Genomic DNA, 17,573 nt, shown 5'->3' with positions numbered 1-17,573 from the left:
AATGGGCAAACCAGGAGCCCAAAATCCAGGATTATCCCGCCTCAGTCCAGGAAAAATTCACGGGAGGCTTCTCAAAAATTCGGTTTTACCCCCAAAATTCCTTCTGTAATTTCTGTATTTTATCTCCAAATTTCCCACTATCATTTTTGTGTTTTACCCCCAAAATTCCTCCTATAATTTCTATATTTTGCCCCCAAAATTCCCCCATCATTTCTATATTTTACCCCCATAATTTCCCCTATAATTTCTATATTTTGCCCCCAAAATTCCCCCTATAATTCCTGTATTTACCCCCAAAATTCCCCCTATAGTTTCTGTATTTTGCCCCCATAATTTCTGTGTTTCACCCCAATAATTTCTTGTGTTTTATGCCCAAAGTTCCCCATATAATTTCTGTATTTTAACCCCATAATTCCCCTATAATTTCTGTATTTTATCTCCAAAATTCCCCCATAGTTTCTGTATTTTGCCCCCATAATCTCCCCTATCATTTCTGTATTTCACCCCATTAATTTCTTGTGTTTTATCCCCAAAGTTCCCCCTATAATTTTTGTATTTTACCGCTATAATTCCCCCTATAATTTCTGTATTTTCCAAAAAATCCCCCCTATAATTCCTGTGTTTTCCCTCCTAAACGTCCCTTGTAATTTCTGTATTTTACCCCCACAATTTCCCCTATAATGTCTGTATTTTATCTCCAAATTTCTGTATTTCACCCCCAAAACTTCCCCTATTATTTCTGTATTTCACCCCCATAATTTCTTGTATTTTATCCCCAAAATTCTCCCTATAATTCCTGTATTTTACCCCCATAATTTCTTGTGGTCTATCCCCAAAATTTCCCCTATAATTTCTGTATTTCACCCCAATAATTTCTTGTGCTTTATCCCCAAAATTCTCCCTATAATTCCTGTATTTTACCCCCAAAATTCTCCCTATAATTCCTGTATTTTACCCCATATTTCCCCTGTAATTCCTGAATTTCATCCCCAAAATTTCCCCTATAATTTCTGTATTTCACCCCCATAATTTCTGGTGGTTTATCCCCAAAATTTCCCCTATCCTTTCTGTATTTTACTCCCAAAATTCCTCCTATAATTTCTATATTTCATCCCCAAAACTTCCCCTATTATTTCTGTATTTCACCCCCATAATTTCTTGTGCTTTATCCCCAAAATTCTCCCTATAATTTTCTGTATTTTACCCCATATTTCCCCTGTAATTCCTGAATTTCATCCCCAAAATTTCCCCTATCCTTTCTGTATTTTGCTCCCAAAATTCCTCCTATAATTTCTATATTTCATCCCCAAAACTTCCCCTATGATTTATGTATTTTACCCCCATAATTTCTTGTGGTTTATCCCCAAAACTTCCCCTACAGTTTCTGTATTTCACCCCAATAATTTCTTGTGTTTTATCCCCAAAATTCTCCCTATAATTCCTGTATTTCATCCCCAAAATTTCCCCTATAATTCCTATATTTTACCCCCATATTTCCCCTGTCATTTCTGTATTTCACCCCCAAAATCCCACCTACAATTTCTGCATTTCCCTCCCGTAATTCCACCAGTCATTTCCATATTTTTACCCCCAAATTTCTCCATCCTTCCCAAACCCATCCCGCTGCTCCCAGCGGATTTTCCTGGATAACGATGGGGAGGAAACCACCCCCCCCTTACCCTGTGGTACCCCCCCAAAATTCCAGCTGCTCCCGCCAAATTCCCAACCCTGCACGGGGTCAGCGCCCCTCTGATCCCCCTTGTAGCCTCAGCCCGGCGAGGGGAGGATAATGGAAAAATAATTAAAAAATAAAAGGAGAGGAATGCGAGGCGGGAGCGGGGAGCCGCCAGATAACCGGCAGATGTGATTTTTGCAGATAAGCGTAGTAATTTAGATAAATCTCCAGGCTTTAGAGCCTTTCGCTTGCGTCCCTTTTCTTTCTGTCTGATTCTTTTTTTTTTTTTTTTTCTTTTTTTTTTTTTTTTTCAATTTTATCTCGCGAGTCAAGAGGAGGGGGGGAGCGGGGAGGAGGGGAGGTTTCATCTTTTGGGTAGTTTTTCTTTTCTTTTTAAATGTGTTTTTCCCCAGAAGGTGGGATAATGGGAGCCGTTCTCCCCCCACACACGCAAGAGCCCGGGCTGTGTGTGTGTTTTTTTTTTTTATATTTTTTTTTAAAAGCAGCGGACAAAAATCAAAATATTTGAAAATGTATTTCATGGTAATTATGTCATATTTCATGGGCTGATGCCACTACTGAAAGAGAGCCTGAATGCCTTAATTTGTATAGAAATTGTAATCATTTGTTCATTTCAAGGTGAAAATTGCATTTTTTAATTTAAATTGTATCCTGCGTGATAGTCTATTATCTAGTAAAATTGTCTCCATGTCTGAATGCCTTATATGCAGCTGCAATGCTTGTTACAAATCCAGTTATATTCATAAAAGCTTTGTCCATGTCTCGGGAAATGTGAACAGTTTCTTCTGGGTTTCTTCTCTCCCTTTTTTCCTTTTTTTTCCTCCCCCTCTTCCCTCCCATCCTCATCCTCCCCCCTCATCCCCCTCGGATTTTTTTCTTTTTTTTTTTTTTTTCGTTCTCCTGTTTGAAATAAACCCAAATCTGCCATTAATAATAATTAGCCTGGCTCTGTACAAAAGTGGGATTCAGGGTGAGGGACGTGCAGGAATCAACCAGGATTCCTGGATATTTAATTTTTTTTTTTTTTTTAATTTAATTTATTTATTTATTTCCCAGCCATCCACTGGAGAAAAAAAAAATTTAAAAATGGGATGAGAAGAGGGAAAGGAGAGAAAGGTGGGAATGAGGAAAATTGATCCCAAAGGATGGCAGGAGCAGGGAGAGCCCCAGGCTGGAGCTGAGAGAGGGATCGAGGTCAAATTTTGGGATTTTGGAGGTTTGGGAGGCAGAAGGGTGCTTTGCTTGAATATTCCCAATATTTCCCATCGGGAATTCCCCTGGAATCCGAGCTGTTCCCTGAGGGGTTTTTGGGGATGCCCAGAGGGAAAGCAGAGCCTGGGGAGGGAATTGGGGTGTCCAGGATCCCCCCAGCACCGGGAAAAACGGGAATTCTGCTCCCATCCCCGGGGCTGCCCTGCTCCCAGGGAATTCCCAGAGGGAACTGGGATGGAGGGAACCACAAACCCCCAAACTGGGCCTGCTGCACCCCCAGAGGGCTGGAAGGACCTGGAAAACTCCAGGGGGGGAATTCCTGCTCCCCCAGGCTGCTTTTTCCCGGGAATGTGGATTTGGGAATGCTGCACCTGCTCCCTTCCCATCCCAGTTTTCCTGGGAAAACTCCAAAAACCCCAAGAAGAGGCAGCCTGGAGCAGAAAGGCTGGGAATGCTGGCACAGGGATGCTCTGGGAATGCAGGATGAGCTCTGATGTTAAAATTCCAGGCTGGTCCTCACCAGGTGAGCACGAGGCCAGGCCGGGCCAGGATCTTAATTACAATTAATCCTGAAAAAAGAAAGGAACGGGCCTGGTGCAGAAATCCTTCCTGAGGGATTTAATTCCCTCCTGTGTCCCTGTCCCTGCTCAGAGCTCCCTGATTTTATGCAGGGCCACAGCCCAATTTAATCAGCCCCGGGAGCTGGAACCGCTCGGGAAGCGCCAGGAGCTCCGGCCGGGGGGAGCTGAATCCTGGGATCAGGGACAGGGATATGGGGTGGGAGCTGGGAACAACCCAGAGCTCCCATAAAACATTCCTGGGATCAGGAACAGGGATATGGGGTGGGAGCTGGGAATGACCCTGAGCTGCCATAAAACATTCCTGGGATTGGGATCAGGGACAGGGATATGGGGTGGGAGCTGGGAACGGCCCAGAGCTCCCATAAAACATTCCTGGGATTGGGAACAGGGACAGGGATATGGGGTGGGAGCTGGGAACGACCCTGAGCTGCCATAAAACATTCCTGGGATTGGGATCAGGGACAGGGATATGGGGTGGGAGCTGGGAACGGCCCAGGGCTGCCATAAAACATTCCTGGGATTTGGAACAGGGATATGGGGTGGGAGCTGGGAACAACCCAGAGCTCCCATAAAACATTCCTGGGATCAGGAACAGGGATATGGGGTGGGAGCTGGGAACGGCCCAGGGCTCCCATAAAACATTCCTGGGATTGGGATCAGGGACAGGGATATGGGGTGGGAGCTGGGAACGGCCCAGGGCTCCCATAAAACATTCCTAGGATCAGGAACAGGGATATGGGGTGGGAGCTGGGAACGGCCCAGGGCTGCCATAAAACATTCCTGGGATTGGGAATATGGGGTGGGAGCTGGGAACGGCCCAGGGCTGCCATAAAACATTCCTGGGATTGGGATCAGGGACAGGGATATGGGGTGGGAGCTGGGAACGGCCCAGGACTGCCATAAAACATTCCTGGGATTGGGATCAGGGACAGGGATATGGGGTGGCAACTGGGAATGACCCAGAGCTCCCATAAAATACTCCTGGGATTGGGATCAGGGACAGGGATATGGGGTGGGAGCTGGGAATGACTCTGAGCTCCCATAAAATAATCCTGGGATTGGGAACAGGGACAGGGATATGGGGTGGGAGCTGGGAATGACCCTGAGCTGCCATAAAACATTCCTGGGATTGGGATCAGGGACAGGGATATGGTGTGGGAGCTGGGAGCGGCCCAGGGCTGCCATAAAATACTCCTGGGATCGGGATCAGGGACAGGGGTATGGGGTGGGAGCTGGGAATGACTCTGAGCTGTCATAAAACATCCCTGGGATTGGGAACAGGGAACAGGACCAGGGAGCTGGATATTGGAATATTTGAATTCCGGGGGAATAGCAGAATTCCAGAGGAATGTCGGAATTCCAGGGGAATATCCAGTGGGAGGTGTCAGAGGAGGCTGAGGGGGTCGCAGAGGTCTGGGCACCAGAGGGAAGAGCTGTGACACCCAGAAAATAATAAATAAATATAACCCAAATCAAATAAATAAAACAAATAAAATAAATAAAACCCTAAACCTAAGCCAAAACAAAAATATAACAATACAAACTATAATAATTTTTAAAAAGGAATCAATAAATAAATAATATATGAATAAGAATAATAAATTAATAAGAATAATAAATGAATAAGAATAATAAATTAATAAATAAGAATAATAAATGAATAAAAAAAAAAGAATTAAATAATAAAGAGTAAGTTATAACTAATAGCTAAGAACTAACAATCAATAATCAATAGTAAATAATCAATAGCAAATAATCAATAATGACTGCTGCCTGTGCCAGGGCCAGCAGCCACTGTCATACGGGCTCAGAGCTGATTTATCAACTCCTTATCAGAGAATTATCAGAGAATTATCAGAGCATTATCCGCTCCTTTATCACCTCATTATCCTCTCCTTATCAGCTCTTTCTCAGCTCCTTATCAGCTCCTTATCGGTGCATTATCAGCTCAATGTCAGCTCAATATCAGCTCAATATCAGCTCAGGGCCGGCACCGCTGACCCCGGGGCTGTCCCTGGCTCGGTGTCCCCAGAGGGCCCCCGAGGTTCACCGTGCTTGTGTCACTGAGTTTGTGTCACTGAATTTGTGTCACTGAGTTTGTGTCACCATGTTACAGTGTCACCATGATTATGGCATCACTGTGTTTTTAATGTCACCGTGTTTTAGTGTCACAGTGTTACAGTGTCACTGTGACTATGGCGTCACTGTGTTTTTAATGTCACCGTGTTTATAATGTCACCGTGTTTCAGTGTCACTGTGTGCCACCGTGTTTATAGTGTCACCATGTTTATAGTGTCACTGTGTTTTAGTGTCACCGTGTTACAATGTCACCGTGTTTATAGTATCACCGTGTTTATAGTATCACCATGTTTATAGTGTCACTGTGCTTCAGTGTCACCGTGTTACAGTGTCACCGTGTTTATAGTGTCACCATGTTTATAGTGTCACTGTGTTTCAGTGTCACCGTGTTACAGTGTCACCATGTTTATAGTATCACCATGTTTATAGTGTCACCGTGTTACAGTGTCACCGAGTTTCAGTGTCATCCTCTTTGTGTCACCGTGTTTCAGTGTCACCATGTTATAGTGTCACCGTGTTTGTGTCACCATGTTACAGTGTCATCCTATCTGTTATAGTGTCACCATGTTATAGTGTCACCATGTTTATAGCGTCATGGTGCTTCAGTGTCACTGTGTTTGTGTCACCGTGCTTCAGTGTCATCCTCTTTGTGTAGTGGTGTTATAGTGTCACCTTGTTAGTGTCACCATGTTATAGCATCATCGTGTTTCAGTGTCACCGTGTTTTTAATGTCACCCTATTTTAGTGTCACTGTGTTTTAATGTCACTGTACTTATAGTGACACCATGTTTTTAATGTCACCGTGTTACAGTGTCACCACATTTATGGTGTCACCGTGTTATAGTTCACCAAGTTTGCAGTGTCACCATGTTTATAGTATAACCGTGTTTGTGTCACCCTGTTTATAGTGTCACCATGTTATAGTGTCACTATGTTACAATGTCACTGTGTTTTAGTGTCACCATGTTTGTAGAGTTACCGTATTATAGTGTCACCAAGTTTGCAGTGTCACCGTGTTTGTCACCGTGTTTGCGTCACTGTGTTACAGTGTCACTGCGTTTGTGTCACCGTGTCATAGTGTCACCATGTTTAGAGTACCACTGTGTTATAGTGTCACCATGTTTCAGTGTCACCATGTTTGTGTCACCGTGTTTATAGTACCACTGTGTCACCATATTTAGAGTGCCACCATGTTTCAATGTCACCGTGTTTGTGTCACCATGTTAGTGTCACTGTGTTCCAGTGTCACCATCTTTATAGTGTCACTGTGTTTGTGTCACCATTTTTGTGTCACTGTATTTGTGTCATTGTGTTTCAGTTTCAACGTGTTTGTAGTGTCACCCTGTTTACATGTCACCGTGTTATAGTGTCACCATGTTTTTAATGTCACCGTGTTACAGTGTCACCGTGTTTTTAATGTCACTGTGTTACAGTGCCAGCATATTTATAGTGTCACCATGTTATAGTGTCACAGTGTTTAATAGGGTCACTGTGTTTATGTCACCACGCTATCGTGTCACTGTGTTTATAGTTCCACCGTGTTTGTGTCACCGTGTTATAATGTCACTGTGTTTACAGTGCCACCATGTTCACAGTACCACCGTGTTTACAGCGTCACCGTGTCTATAGTGTCACCGTGCTACAGTGCCACTGTTTTTATAGTGTCACTGTGTTAAAGTGTCACCGTGTTTATAGTATCATCCCATTTCAGTGTCACCGTGTTACAGTGTCACCGTGTTACAGTGTCACCATGTTTCAGTGTCACTGTGTTTATAGTGTCTCCGTGTTACGGTGCCACCATGTTTTTAATGTCACCGTGTTACAGTGTCACCTCGTTTATAGTGTCACTGTGTTATAGTGTCACTGTGTTTATAGTGTCACCATGCTTATAGTGTCACCCACTGTATCTATAGTGTCACCATGTTTCGGTGTCATTGTGTTTATATCACTGTGTTCATAGTGTCACCATGTTACAGTGTCACCATGTTATAGTGTCACTGTGTTTATATGGTCGCCGTGTCACAGTGTCACGGAGTTTCAGTGTCACCGTGTTTGTGCCACTGTGTTTATAGTGTCACTACATTTATAGTGTCACTGTGTTTATAGTGTCACCACATTTGTGTCACCACGTTTCAATGCCACCATGGTTTTAGTGTCATTGTGTTTATAGTGTCACCATGTTATAATGTCACTGTGTTTATAGTGTCACCACATTTATAGTGTCACCACATTTGTGTCACCATGTTTCAATGCCACCATGGTTTTAGTGTCACTGTGTTTATAGTGTCACTGTGTTTTTAATGTCACCCTGTTATAGTGTCACCCCATTTTAATGTCACCCTGTTTTTAACATCACCCCGTTTTAGTGTCACTGTGTTTATAGTGTCACTGTGTTTTTAACGTCACCTCGTTTTAGTGTCACTGCATTTGGGGTTTCTGGACAAACGGGATCCCTTCCCGGCACCCCTGGCTGTGACCCCGCGGTGTGCAGGGCTCAGAGCTGCCCCCGGTGCAGCTCCTGCTTCTCCCCCTGGAAACACCCAGCGGGTCCTGGTGGGGTGAGGGTGGGAAGGGGCTCCTGGCAGATCCCAAACGTGATTCCTGCAGGAATCCCCCTGTCCTGGTGTGAAGGACAGGTGTCTGCTGATAAAGGCAGGAGCTTCTCTTTGAAATGCAGAATGGAAACCCCCTCCCTCCAAACTATTATAATTTTGAAATTAAGGGGCTCTCAGGCAAAGAGATGGGAATTAGGAATAACAGTTCTTTACTAGGAAAATTAAAATAGCAATGCAGTATTACACAGAACAATCCCAAACCCTGCCAGAGTCAGAATCCAAGCTGACACCCGTCAGTCAGTCAGGGTGTTGGCACAGTCCCATTCAATGGTGGCTGCATCCTCCTGCAGGGGCAGATGTGGTTCAGCTGGAGCAGTGCTCCTGGAGAAGGTGCAGTTTCCTCTGAAGCTCCAGGGATGATGTGGAAAGGTCTGGCTTTCCTCTGGAATCCAGTGGAAAGAAGGTGCCTTGGTGTCCAAAATCTCAGTTTTTATCTGGGTAGGAAAGGCTTGGCTCCTCCCCTGGCTGGAGCATCTCCCAGTGGGATGATGGAATTTTATCAGTCATGCCCTGGGACTCACTGGCCATGAACAGGAGATATCTCCTGGAGGGAGGATGGGCTGTGGGAAGATAAAGATGATTGCCCAGCTGGTTTAAAGATGGCCCATGAGCAGATAATGTGTGCCAGGAGATCAGGGTCACTGCCCCAGCTGGGGTAACAGACAGAATTCACATTTCTGGTCACATCCTGTACTGCAACCCCAGAGAGCCACAGGAGGGATCCAGGCTGAGGGTGCTGATGGTTCCCCCCCAGGCTGAGCCTCTCTGGCCATAATTCCCGTGATTTTGGGGTTCAGGGCAGGGGGGTGCCCTGGGCCACATCCCAGATCTGTGGTTCCACCTCATTCCTGCCAGGTTTGCCCCAAAGCCCCACCCTGGGGGTTCCCCACTCCCAACCCCATCCGGGCCAGGCTCTTGGCTCTGGCCTTCCCCACTTTCCCATTCTCCCCAGAAATGTGGATTTTCCCGGCGCTGGGAGCAGCTGGGGGGTTCGGGGGTCTCAGGGAGGGGCTGGATCAGGGGGTGCATGTGAGGGGGGGCAATCCCAAAGCCCTTGGGCCTCCCCTGAGCCAGGGGCAGACCCCAGGCTGGCAACTCCTGCCCTCTCTGCTCCCCAAACCCAGGAGTGCCCACCCCACATTTGGTGTTTCCCACCCCACATTTCATTTTTTTAATCCCACATTTGGTATTTCCCACCCCAAATTTGGTGTTTCCCATCCCACATTTGGTGTTTCCCACGTCACATTTGCTGTTACTGGTCCCACATTTGATGTTTCCTACCCCAGATTTGCTGTTTCCAGTCCCCCACTTGCAGTTTCCAGTCCCACACTTGGTTTTTCCCATCCCACACTTGGTGTTTCTCACCCGGGGTGACCCCACCCAGCTTTGGGGGGCCAGGCTGACCCCTCCAAGGAAGGACAGCCCCAATCCCCCCGGGATGCTCGGGCTCTTTGTGGCTTGGCTGGAGATCAGCTCCAGTTCCAGGGAGCCAAAACCTCTCCAGGCGGGTTCCTGAATCCAGGGCTTTGTTCCCGAGGTTCATTCCCACTGTGGAGCCCTCAGCTCTGCATCCCCCGGAATTTTGGGAATTTTTTTCCACTTCTTGATGCCGAGCCTGGCGTTTAACCAGAGCCAGGTGCCTGCAGAGCCGGGAGCAGCCCAGCCCAGCCCAGCCCAGCCCAGCCCAGCCCAGCCCAGCCCAGCCCAGCCCAGTCCAACCCGGCCCAGCCCTTCCCAGTCCAGCCCAGCGCAGCCCAGTTCAGCCCAGCCCAGCTCAGCCCAGCCCAGCCCAGCCCAGCCCAGCCCAGCCCAGCCCAGCCCAGCCCGGCCCCTCCCAGTCCAGCCCAGCCCGGCCCGGCCCCTCCCAGTCCAGCCCAGCCCGGCCCGGCCCATCCCATCCCATCCCATCCCATCCCATCCCATCCCATCCCATCCCATCCCATCCCATCCCATCCCATCCCATCCCATCCCATCCCATCCCATCCCATCCCATCCCAGTTTTTGACATCCCTGAGGCTCCCAGTACCCAAACAACCCAAAAAACGCACTTGGAATAATTTTTTTTTTTTTTTTTTTAATGTATAACAGTTATGCCTGAGTTACAGAAAGACACCTACAGGCAGCAGGTAGTTAAAGCAAAACCAGTTTCTCTTCCTACTAAATCTACTCCATACAGCTGAATAAATTATGGTGCGGCTCCGTATTTACACACCCGGCACGGCCCGGAGCAGACGGCGATGAGGCGAACACAGAAGCGACGATCCCGCAGGGACGGGGACGGGGAAAGCCCGACAGCGCCGGGGGCCGCGGGGCCGGGCGGGCTAGAAGCGGTAAATACACAAAGGACCCGATCTGCTGCGGCCGTGCGGGCCGGGCTGCGGGGACAGAGCAGCCCCCGCGGGGCCAGGGCGGTCCCAGGGGTGGCAGGGGACACCGGCTGGCCCGGGAGAGCCCCGGGGCTGGGAGAGCGTCCCTGGGGGCGCGACTCTGGCTGTGTCCACATCTGGCTGTGTCCATCCCTGGCTGTGTCCATTTCCACTGTGGCCACCTCTGGCTGTGTCCACATCTGGCTGTGTCCATCCCTGGCTGTGTCCACATCTGGCTGTGTCCATCCCTGGCTGTGTCCACATCTGGCTGTGTCCATCCCTGGCTGTGTCCATTTCCACTGTGGCCACCTCTGGCTGTGTCCATCTCTGGCTGTGGTCAACTCTGCTGTGTCCATTTCCACTGTCTCACCGCTGGCTGTGTTCACATCTGGCTGTGTTCACATCTGGCTGAGTCCATCCCTGGCTGTGTCCATCTCTGGAGTGTGCCCACCTCTGGCTCTGTTCACCTCTGGCCATGTCCATCTCTGCTTTGGTCACCTCTGACACGTCCATCCCTGGCTGTGTCCATGTGTCCATTCTCTGACACGTCCATCCCTGGCCATGTCCATCTCCCACGTGTCCATTCTCTGCTGTGTCCATCCCTGGCTGTGTCCGTGTGTCCATCTGTGCTGTGTCCATCCCTGGCCCTGTCCTTGGTCACTGTTGCTCTGGACGAGGCTTTGGGTGATTTTTGGTCCCCCAGAGTCAGCAGCAGCTGAGGATCCACTTGGTCATTCTTGGGTGGCCCCAGGTGGCCACAGCCAGGTTCTCATGGTCCTGTTCCCCAAGATTGGTCCCTGTTGGTGGCCCCAGGTGGCCACAGGTGGTCACAGCCAGATTCTCACGGTCCTGTTCCCCAAGACTGGTCTCTGTTGGTGGCCCCAGGTGGCTGCAGGTGGCCACTGCCAGGTTCCTGCTGTCCAGCTCTCCAAGCATTGGTCCTTTTTAGTGGCCCCAGGTGGCCACAGCCAGGTTCTCATGGTCCATCTCTCCAAGCATTGGTCCCTGTTGGTGGCCCCAGGTGGCTGCAGGTGGCCACAGTCAGGTTCTCACTGTCCAGCTCTCCAGGATTGGTCCCTGTTGGTGGCCCCAGGTGGCTGCAGGTGGCCACAGTCAGGTTCCTGCTGTCCAGCTCTCCAAGCATTGGTCCTTTTTAGTGGCCCCAGCCAGGTTCTCATGGTCCAGTTCCCCAAGATTGGTCCCTGTTGGTGGCCCCAGGTGGCCCCAGGTGGCCCCAGCCAGGTTCTCATGGTCCAGCTCTCCAGGACTGGTCCCTGTTGGTGGCCCCAAGTGGCTGCAGGTGGCCCCAGCCAGGTTCTCATGGTCCAGTTCCCCAAGATTGGTCCCTGTTGGTGGCCCCAGGTGGCCCCAGGTGGCCCCAGCCAGGTTCTCATGGTCCAGCTCTCCAGGATTGGTCCCTGTTGGTGGCCCCAGGTGGCCCCAGCCAGGTTCTCATGGTCCAGCTCTCCAGGATTGGTCCCTGTTGGTGGCCCCAGGTGGCCCCAGGTGGCCCCAGCCAGGTTCCCAGTCCGGCTGTCCTCGCTCTGTCCTGTCCCAGCTCCAGCCCCTCCCCCGGCCGTGTCCCCTCCCTGTCCCACCCACCCCCCGAGTTTGTCTCTCGTCAGCAGAGCTGAGCTTGGCAATCCATGAAACAAAACTGAACCAACACAACAAAACCAAAAGTTACTTTTGACTTTCATACATGAACGAAAGGAAGAAACAAAATAAGACAAAAAAAAAAGCAGGGAAAAAAAAAACCCAACCCAGAAATCAACCCCATCCCACCCCAAAGATCCTGGAATGTCTTTTGAAAACACACAATAGGCAAATTTCTACACTTCATCCCCCCATCCCCTTTTTTTTTCTTTTTCTTTTTTTCTCTTTTTAAAATTTTTCTTTCTTTTTTCTTTTTCTTTTTTTTTTTTTTTTTTTTTTTTTTTTTTTTTTTTTTTTTTTTTTTAACTATCACTGGCACTCACTGTGGTTTTGTTTTTTTAGTATATATATATATAAAAAAAAAAAAAAAATCAACTTTCTATAAACATACAGCACATGACCAAATTTCCCAACTAAATGTACAAAGTGCGACCACGAGGGGAAGGTCAGGGAAGAGCTATTTTGTTCCTCTAGGAATTCTATTTACAGCAGTGCCCGGCTGCCCACGGACTGTCTGGGGAAGGGATTGGCAGGGAGGGTCCTGCAGTGCTCCCTCCTTTTTATTTTGGGTTTTTTTTGGGGTTCTGAGGAGGCCACGCCCGGCTGTCCGTGGGTGAGGAGGGAGAGAAGAGAGGAGATTCCATGGAATGATGAAACTTCCCTTGGGGATGGGCAGGCGGCCAGGGGGGAGCTGGGATGGGAATTCCAGAGGCAAGGAGCAGGGATTGGGGTGGGATGGAATTCCAGCAAGGAGCAGGGATTGGGGTGGGATGGAATCCCAGCAAGGAGCAGGGATTGGTGCAGGGTAGGCAGCACCCCCAGACCCAGCTCATATCCATCAGTAGCACCCCCAGACCCCTCTCACACCCAGTTCAGCACCCCCAGACCCGGCTCACACCCAACCCCGGGCAGTTCAGCACCCCCAAATCCAGCTCACATCCATCCCTGGGCAGTTCAGCGCCCCCAGACCCGGCTCACACCCAGTTCAGCACCCCCAGACCCGGCTCACACCCAGTTCAGCACCCCCAGACCCGGCTCACACCCATCCCTGGGCAGTTCAGCACCCCCAGACCCGGCTCACACCCATCCCCGGGCAGTTCAGCACCCCCAGACCCCGCTCACACCCAGTTCAGCACCCCCAGACCCGGCTCACACCCATCCCCGGGCAGTTCAGCGCCCCCAGACCCGGCTCACACCCATCCCCGGGCAGTTCTTTTCCCGTTCCCTCCCGGTGTCTGCCCTGGCAGAACCCGGCTCTGCTCTCCGCTTCCCGGCCCTGCCCTCTTGCCTTCGCTCCCGTGGCCACCAGGAGCCCTGCCCCGTGTCCCCAGGGTGTGTCCCGGCCCCTCCCGGTGCCAGCCCAGCCCTGTCCCCGCTGTCCCCGCGCTGCTGCCGTGTCCTGGCGGGTCCCTGGAGGAGAAGTGAAGGTTTCCTGTGCCTCTGTCTCTGCTCCTCCTGCAGCTGTTGGTGCTTCCCGCAGGTCCCAGGCTGGCTGGAATTCCATCCAGAAGGGAGGGGAGGCTGGCCTGGGGAAATCTGCTGTCCCTTGAATAATTTTCTGCTTTCATTTGTCTTCGTGGTTTGTTTTTTTTTTTTTGTTCGTTTGTTTGTTTTTAACAAGTCCTTATATTTGGTCCATAGGTCTTCTGTGGTCCTGATTTACATCACCCTTAATGTTCAGCTTGGTTATTCCTTGCTATACAACATCCACCAAATTTACAGCGACGGAAAGGGAACAAAAACGAAACATTTCTTTTACAAAGAAAGAAAAAAAAAAAAGAAAAAAAAAAAAAGCGCTCAATTTGGCTTTGACTATGCCAGCTACGTAGGGAACGCAGAGTCCTGGAGTGTGGGGGATGCCGTGGCCAGGAGTTACAGACGCTCCCCAGCCGAGGTCTCTGGCCACAGGCTGGAGCTGCCCCTGGAATGCTCCGGAGGGCCCGGGGACGGCTCCCCGCTCGCTCCCGCCAGGAGGGTCCCGGGATCAGTAAGCCTGGCCCGTCTCCACCGGCAGCAGCCCCAGCACGGCCGAGTGCTCGCCCAGCTTCATCCGGCGCTGCGTCGACAGGCTGACGTTCTTGGCCAGGTAATCCACGGCGGCTGCGGGAAAGGGACAGTGGGGACACGGGAAAGGACAGTGGGGACACGGGAAAGGGACAGTGAGGATAGAGGGAAAGGGACAGTGGGGATAGAGGGAAAGGGACAGTGGGGATAGAGGGAAAGGGACAGTGGGGACACGGGAAAGGACAGTCAGGACACGGGAAAGGGACAGTGGGGACACGGGGAAAGGACAGTGGGGACACGGGAAAGGACAGTCAGGACACGGGAAAGGGACAGTGGGGACACGGGAAATGACAGTCAGGACACGGGAAAGGGACAGTGGGGACATGGGGAAAGGACAATGGGGACACGGGAAATGACAGTCAGGACACGGGAAAGGGACAGTGGGGACACGGGGAAAGGACAGTGGGGACACGGGAAAGGACAGTCAGGACACGGGAAAGGGACAGTGGGGACACGGGAAATGACAGTCAGGACACGGGAAAGGGACAGTGGGGACATGGGGAAAGGACAATGGGGACACGGGAAATGACAGTCAGGACACGGGAAAGGGACAGTGGGGACACGGGAAAGGGACAGTGGGGACACGGGAAAGGGACAGTGAGGAAACAGGGAAAGGGACAGTGGGGACATGGGGGAAGGGACAGTGAGGATAGAGGGAAAGGGACAGTGGGGACACGGGAAAGGGACAGTGGGGACACGGGAAAGGGACAGTGAGGATAGAGGGAAAGGGACAGTGGGGACACGGGGAAAAGGACAGTGGGGACACGGGAACGGGTCAGTGGGGATAGAGGGAAAGGGACAGTGAGGATAGAGTGAAAGGGACAGTGAGGACATGGGGAAGGGACAGTGGGGACACGGGAAAGGGACAGTGAGGATACAGGGAAAGGGACAGTGGGGACATGGGGAAGGGACAGTGGGGACACGGGGAAAGGGACAGTGGGGACATGGGGAAAGGGACAGTGGGGACACGGGAAAGGGAGGATACAGGGAAAGGGACAGTGAGAATACGGGGGACCTGCAGCGATCAGGACACTCAGCCCTGCAGGGCAGCGGGGACAGCCCGGGGCTGTCACACACCCCGGGGACCCGGGAAGGGCTCAGAGCCGGGATGGGACTGTCACACACACACACACCAGGGACCTCCTGCTGTCCCAGGAACAGCTCAGAGCTGGGATGGAACTGTCACACACACACCAGGGGCCTCCTGCTGTCCCAGGAACAGCTCAGAGCTGGGGTGGGACTGTCACACACGCACCAGGGGCCTCCTGCTGTCCCAGGAACAGCTCAGAGCCGGGATGGGACTGTCACACACACACACACCAGGGACCTGCTGCTGTCCCAGGAACAGCTCAGAGCTGTCAGGAGCAGGACAGGCCCTGCTGGGGCTCAGCACAGCCGAGGGCAGGGGAGGTCCTCAACTCTTTCCATGAACACCTGAAAAGAGCTGAAATTCCACCCTGGAAAAAGGGGATTCTGAGGGTTTGGGATAATCCTGCCAGGCTCCTGCTCTCGGTGGTGCTGCTGGAAGTGATTCCAGAGATTTCTGTGGAAGATCCCCAGGTCTGGGCTTGGATCTGCCTCACCCAGTGCTGACTCCCGGCTGTGAGCTCTGCCTGCCTCCCTCCATCCCACGGAAAATCTCCCTCCATCCCACTGAAAACCTCCTTTAGTCCCACGGAAAATCTCCCTCCATCCCACTGAAAACCTCCTTTCAATCCACGGAAAACCTCCCTCCATCCCACGGAAAACTTCCCTCCATCCCACGGAAAATCTCCCTTCATCCCACGGAAAACCTCCTTTAATCCCACGGGAAACATCCTTTCATCCCACGGAAAATCTCCCTCCATCCCACGGAAAATCTCCCTTCCTCCCATGGAAAATTTCCCTCCATCCCATCCCACAGAAATCTCCGTTCACTCCACTGAAAATCTCCCTCCAACCCACGGAAAATCTCCATCCCACGGAAAATCACCCTCCATCCCACGGAAAATCTCCGTTCACTCCACTGAAAATCTCCCTCCAACCCACGGAAAATCTCCCTCCATCCCACGGAAAATCTCTCTCCATCCCACGGAAAATCTCCGTTCACTCCACTGAAAATCTCCCTCCATCCCACGGAAAATCACCCTCCATCCCACGGAAAACCTCTTCCCTCTCCCATGTGGGAAGGGAGATCAGCCCAGCCCGGGGGGACGGGAGGTCGCAGCTGCCCCGGCCGGCCCGGGGCGAGGGGACAGGGCGGGGACAGGACGGTGACACCGCTCATTAGCCGGGCTTCAGTCACAGTCCCGCTCCGCGCCTCTAATGGCCCCAATTAGATTAATCAGGAGCTGGCAGGAGCTGCCCGATCGGTGCCAGCGAGTAAACAAATCTCAGCCATCAGCGCCCTGTCAGCGGCGGGCCCCAGAGGAGCCGCTTGCTCGCACCAGTCCTGATTAGACTTGGCAGATCCATTAGAATTCCCTTCACGCTCCCGCGTTCCATCACCGGCGTCATTAACGCGGCCCCGGCCTCGGGGAGCGGCGGCTGCGGCGGGGCCGGAGCGGCTCCGGGAGCGGGAGGGATCCCGGGATAACCGGGCGGGAGCGGCTCCGGGAGCGGGAGGGATCCCGGGACAGCCCGGCCGGAGCGGCGTTCCCACCGGGAATGGATCCCGGGATAACCGGGCGGGAGCGGCGTTCCCACCGGGAATGGATCCCGGGACAACCCGGGAGCGCCGTTCCCACCGGGAATGGATCCCGGGATATCCCACATTCCATCAGGAATAGATCCCGGGATATCCCACATTCCACCGGGAATGGATCCCAGATATCCCACATTCCATCGGGAATAGATCCTGGGATATCCCACATTCCCATCGGGAATAGATCCCGGGATATCCCACATTCCACCGGGAATGGATCCCAGATATCCCACATTCCATCGGGAATAGATCCTGGGATATCCCACATTCCCATCGGGAATGGATCCCGGGATATCCCACATTCCACCGGGAATGGATCCCAGATATCCCACATTCCATCAGGAACAGATCCCGGGATATCCCACATTCCATCGGGAATAGATCCCGGGATATCCCACATTCCATCGGGAATGGATCCCAGATATCCCACATTCCCACCGGGAATGGATCCCGGGATATCCCACATTCCCACCGGGAATGGATCCCGGGATAATCCACATTCCATCGGGAATGGATCCCGGGAAATCCCACATTCCATCGGGAATGGATCCCGGGATATCCCACATTCCACCGGGAATAGATCCCAGAATATCCCACATTCCACAGGGAATGGATCCCGGA

The 17,573-nt window shown here is 51.5% G+C and overlaps 1 protein-coding gene across 3 annotated transcripts in view; it reads right to left on the bottom strand.

Moving 5' to 3' along the window:
* Positions 1 to 13,820: 13,820 nt before the first annotated feature.
* The window catches only part of PAX7 (paired box 7), a 107,584-nt gene continuing 103,831 nt past the window's right edge, over positions 13,821 to 17,573 (bottom strand). The window contains exon 9 of one of the 3 annotated variants that reach the window (XM_056508168.1): positions 13,821 to 14,305. In XM_056508168.1, the coding sequence (XP_056364143.1) occupies positions 14,190 to 14,305 (116 nt within the window). In that variant the 3' untranslated portion in view covers positions 13,821 to 14,189. The remainder of the gene's footprint in view (positions 14,306 to 17,573) is intronic. The other 2 variants (XM_056508166.1, XM_056508165.1) reach the window with 2 other exon arrangements.

Source organism: Oenanthe melanoleuca, chromosome 21 (genome assembly GCF_029582105.1).
Source record: "Oenanthe melanoleuca isolate GR-GAL-2019-014 chromosome 21, OMel1.0, whole genome shotgun sequence".
Lineage (NCBI taxonomy): Eukaryota > Metazoa > Chordata > Aves > Passeriformes > Muscicapidae > Oenanthe > Oenanthe melanoleuca.
Note: the sequence above shows the minus strand (reverse complement) of the source record. Positions and strands in the feature narration are given on the sequence as shown.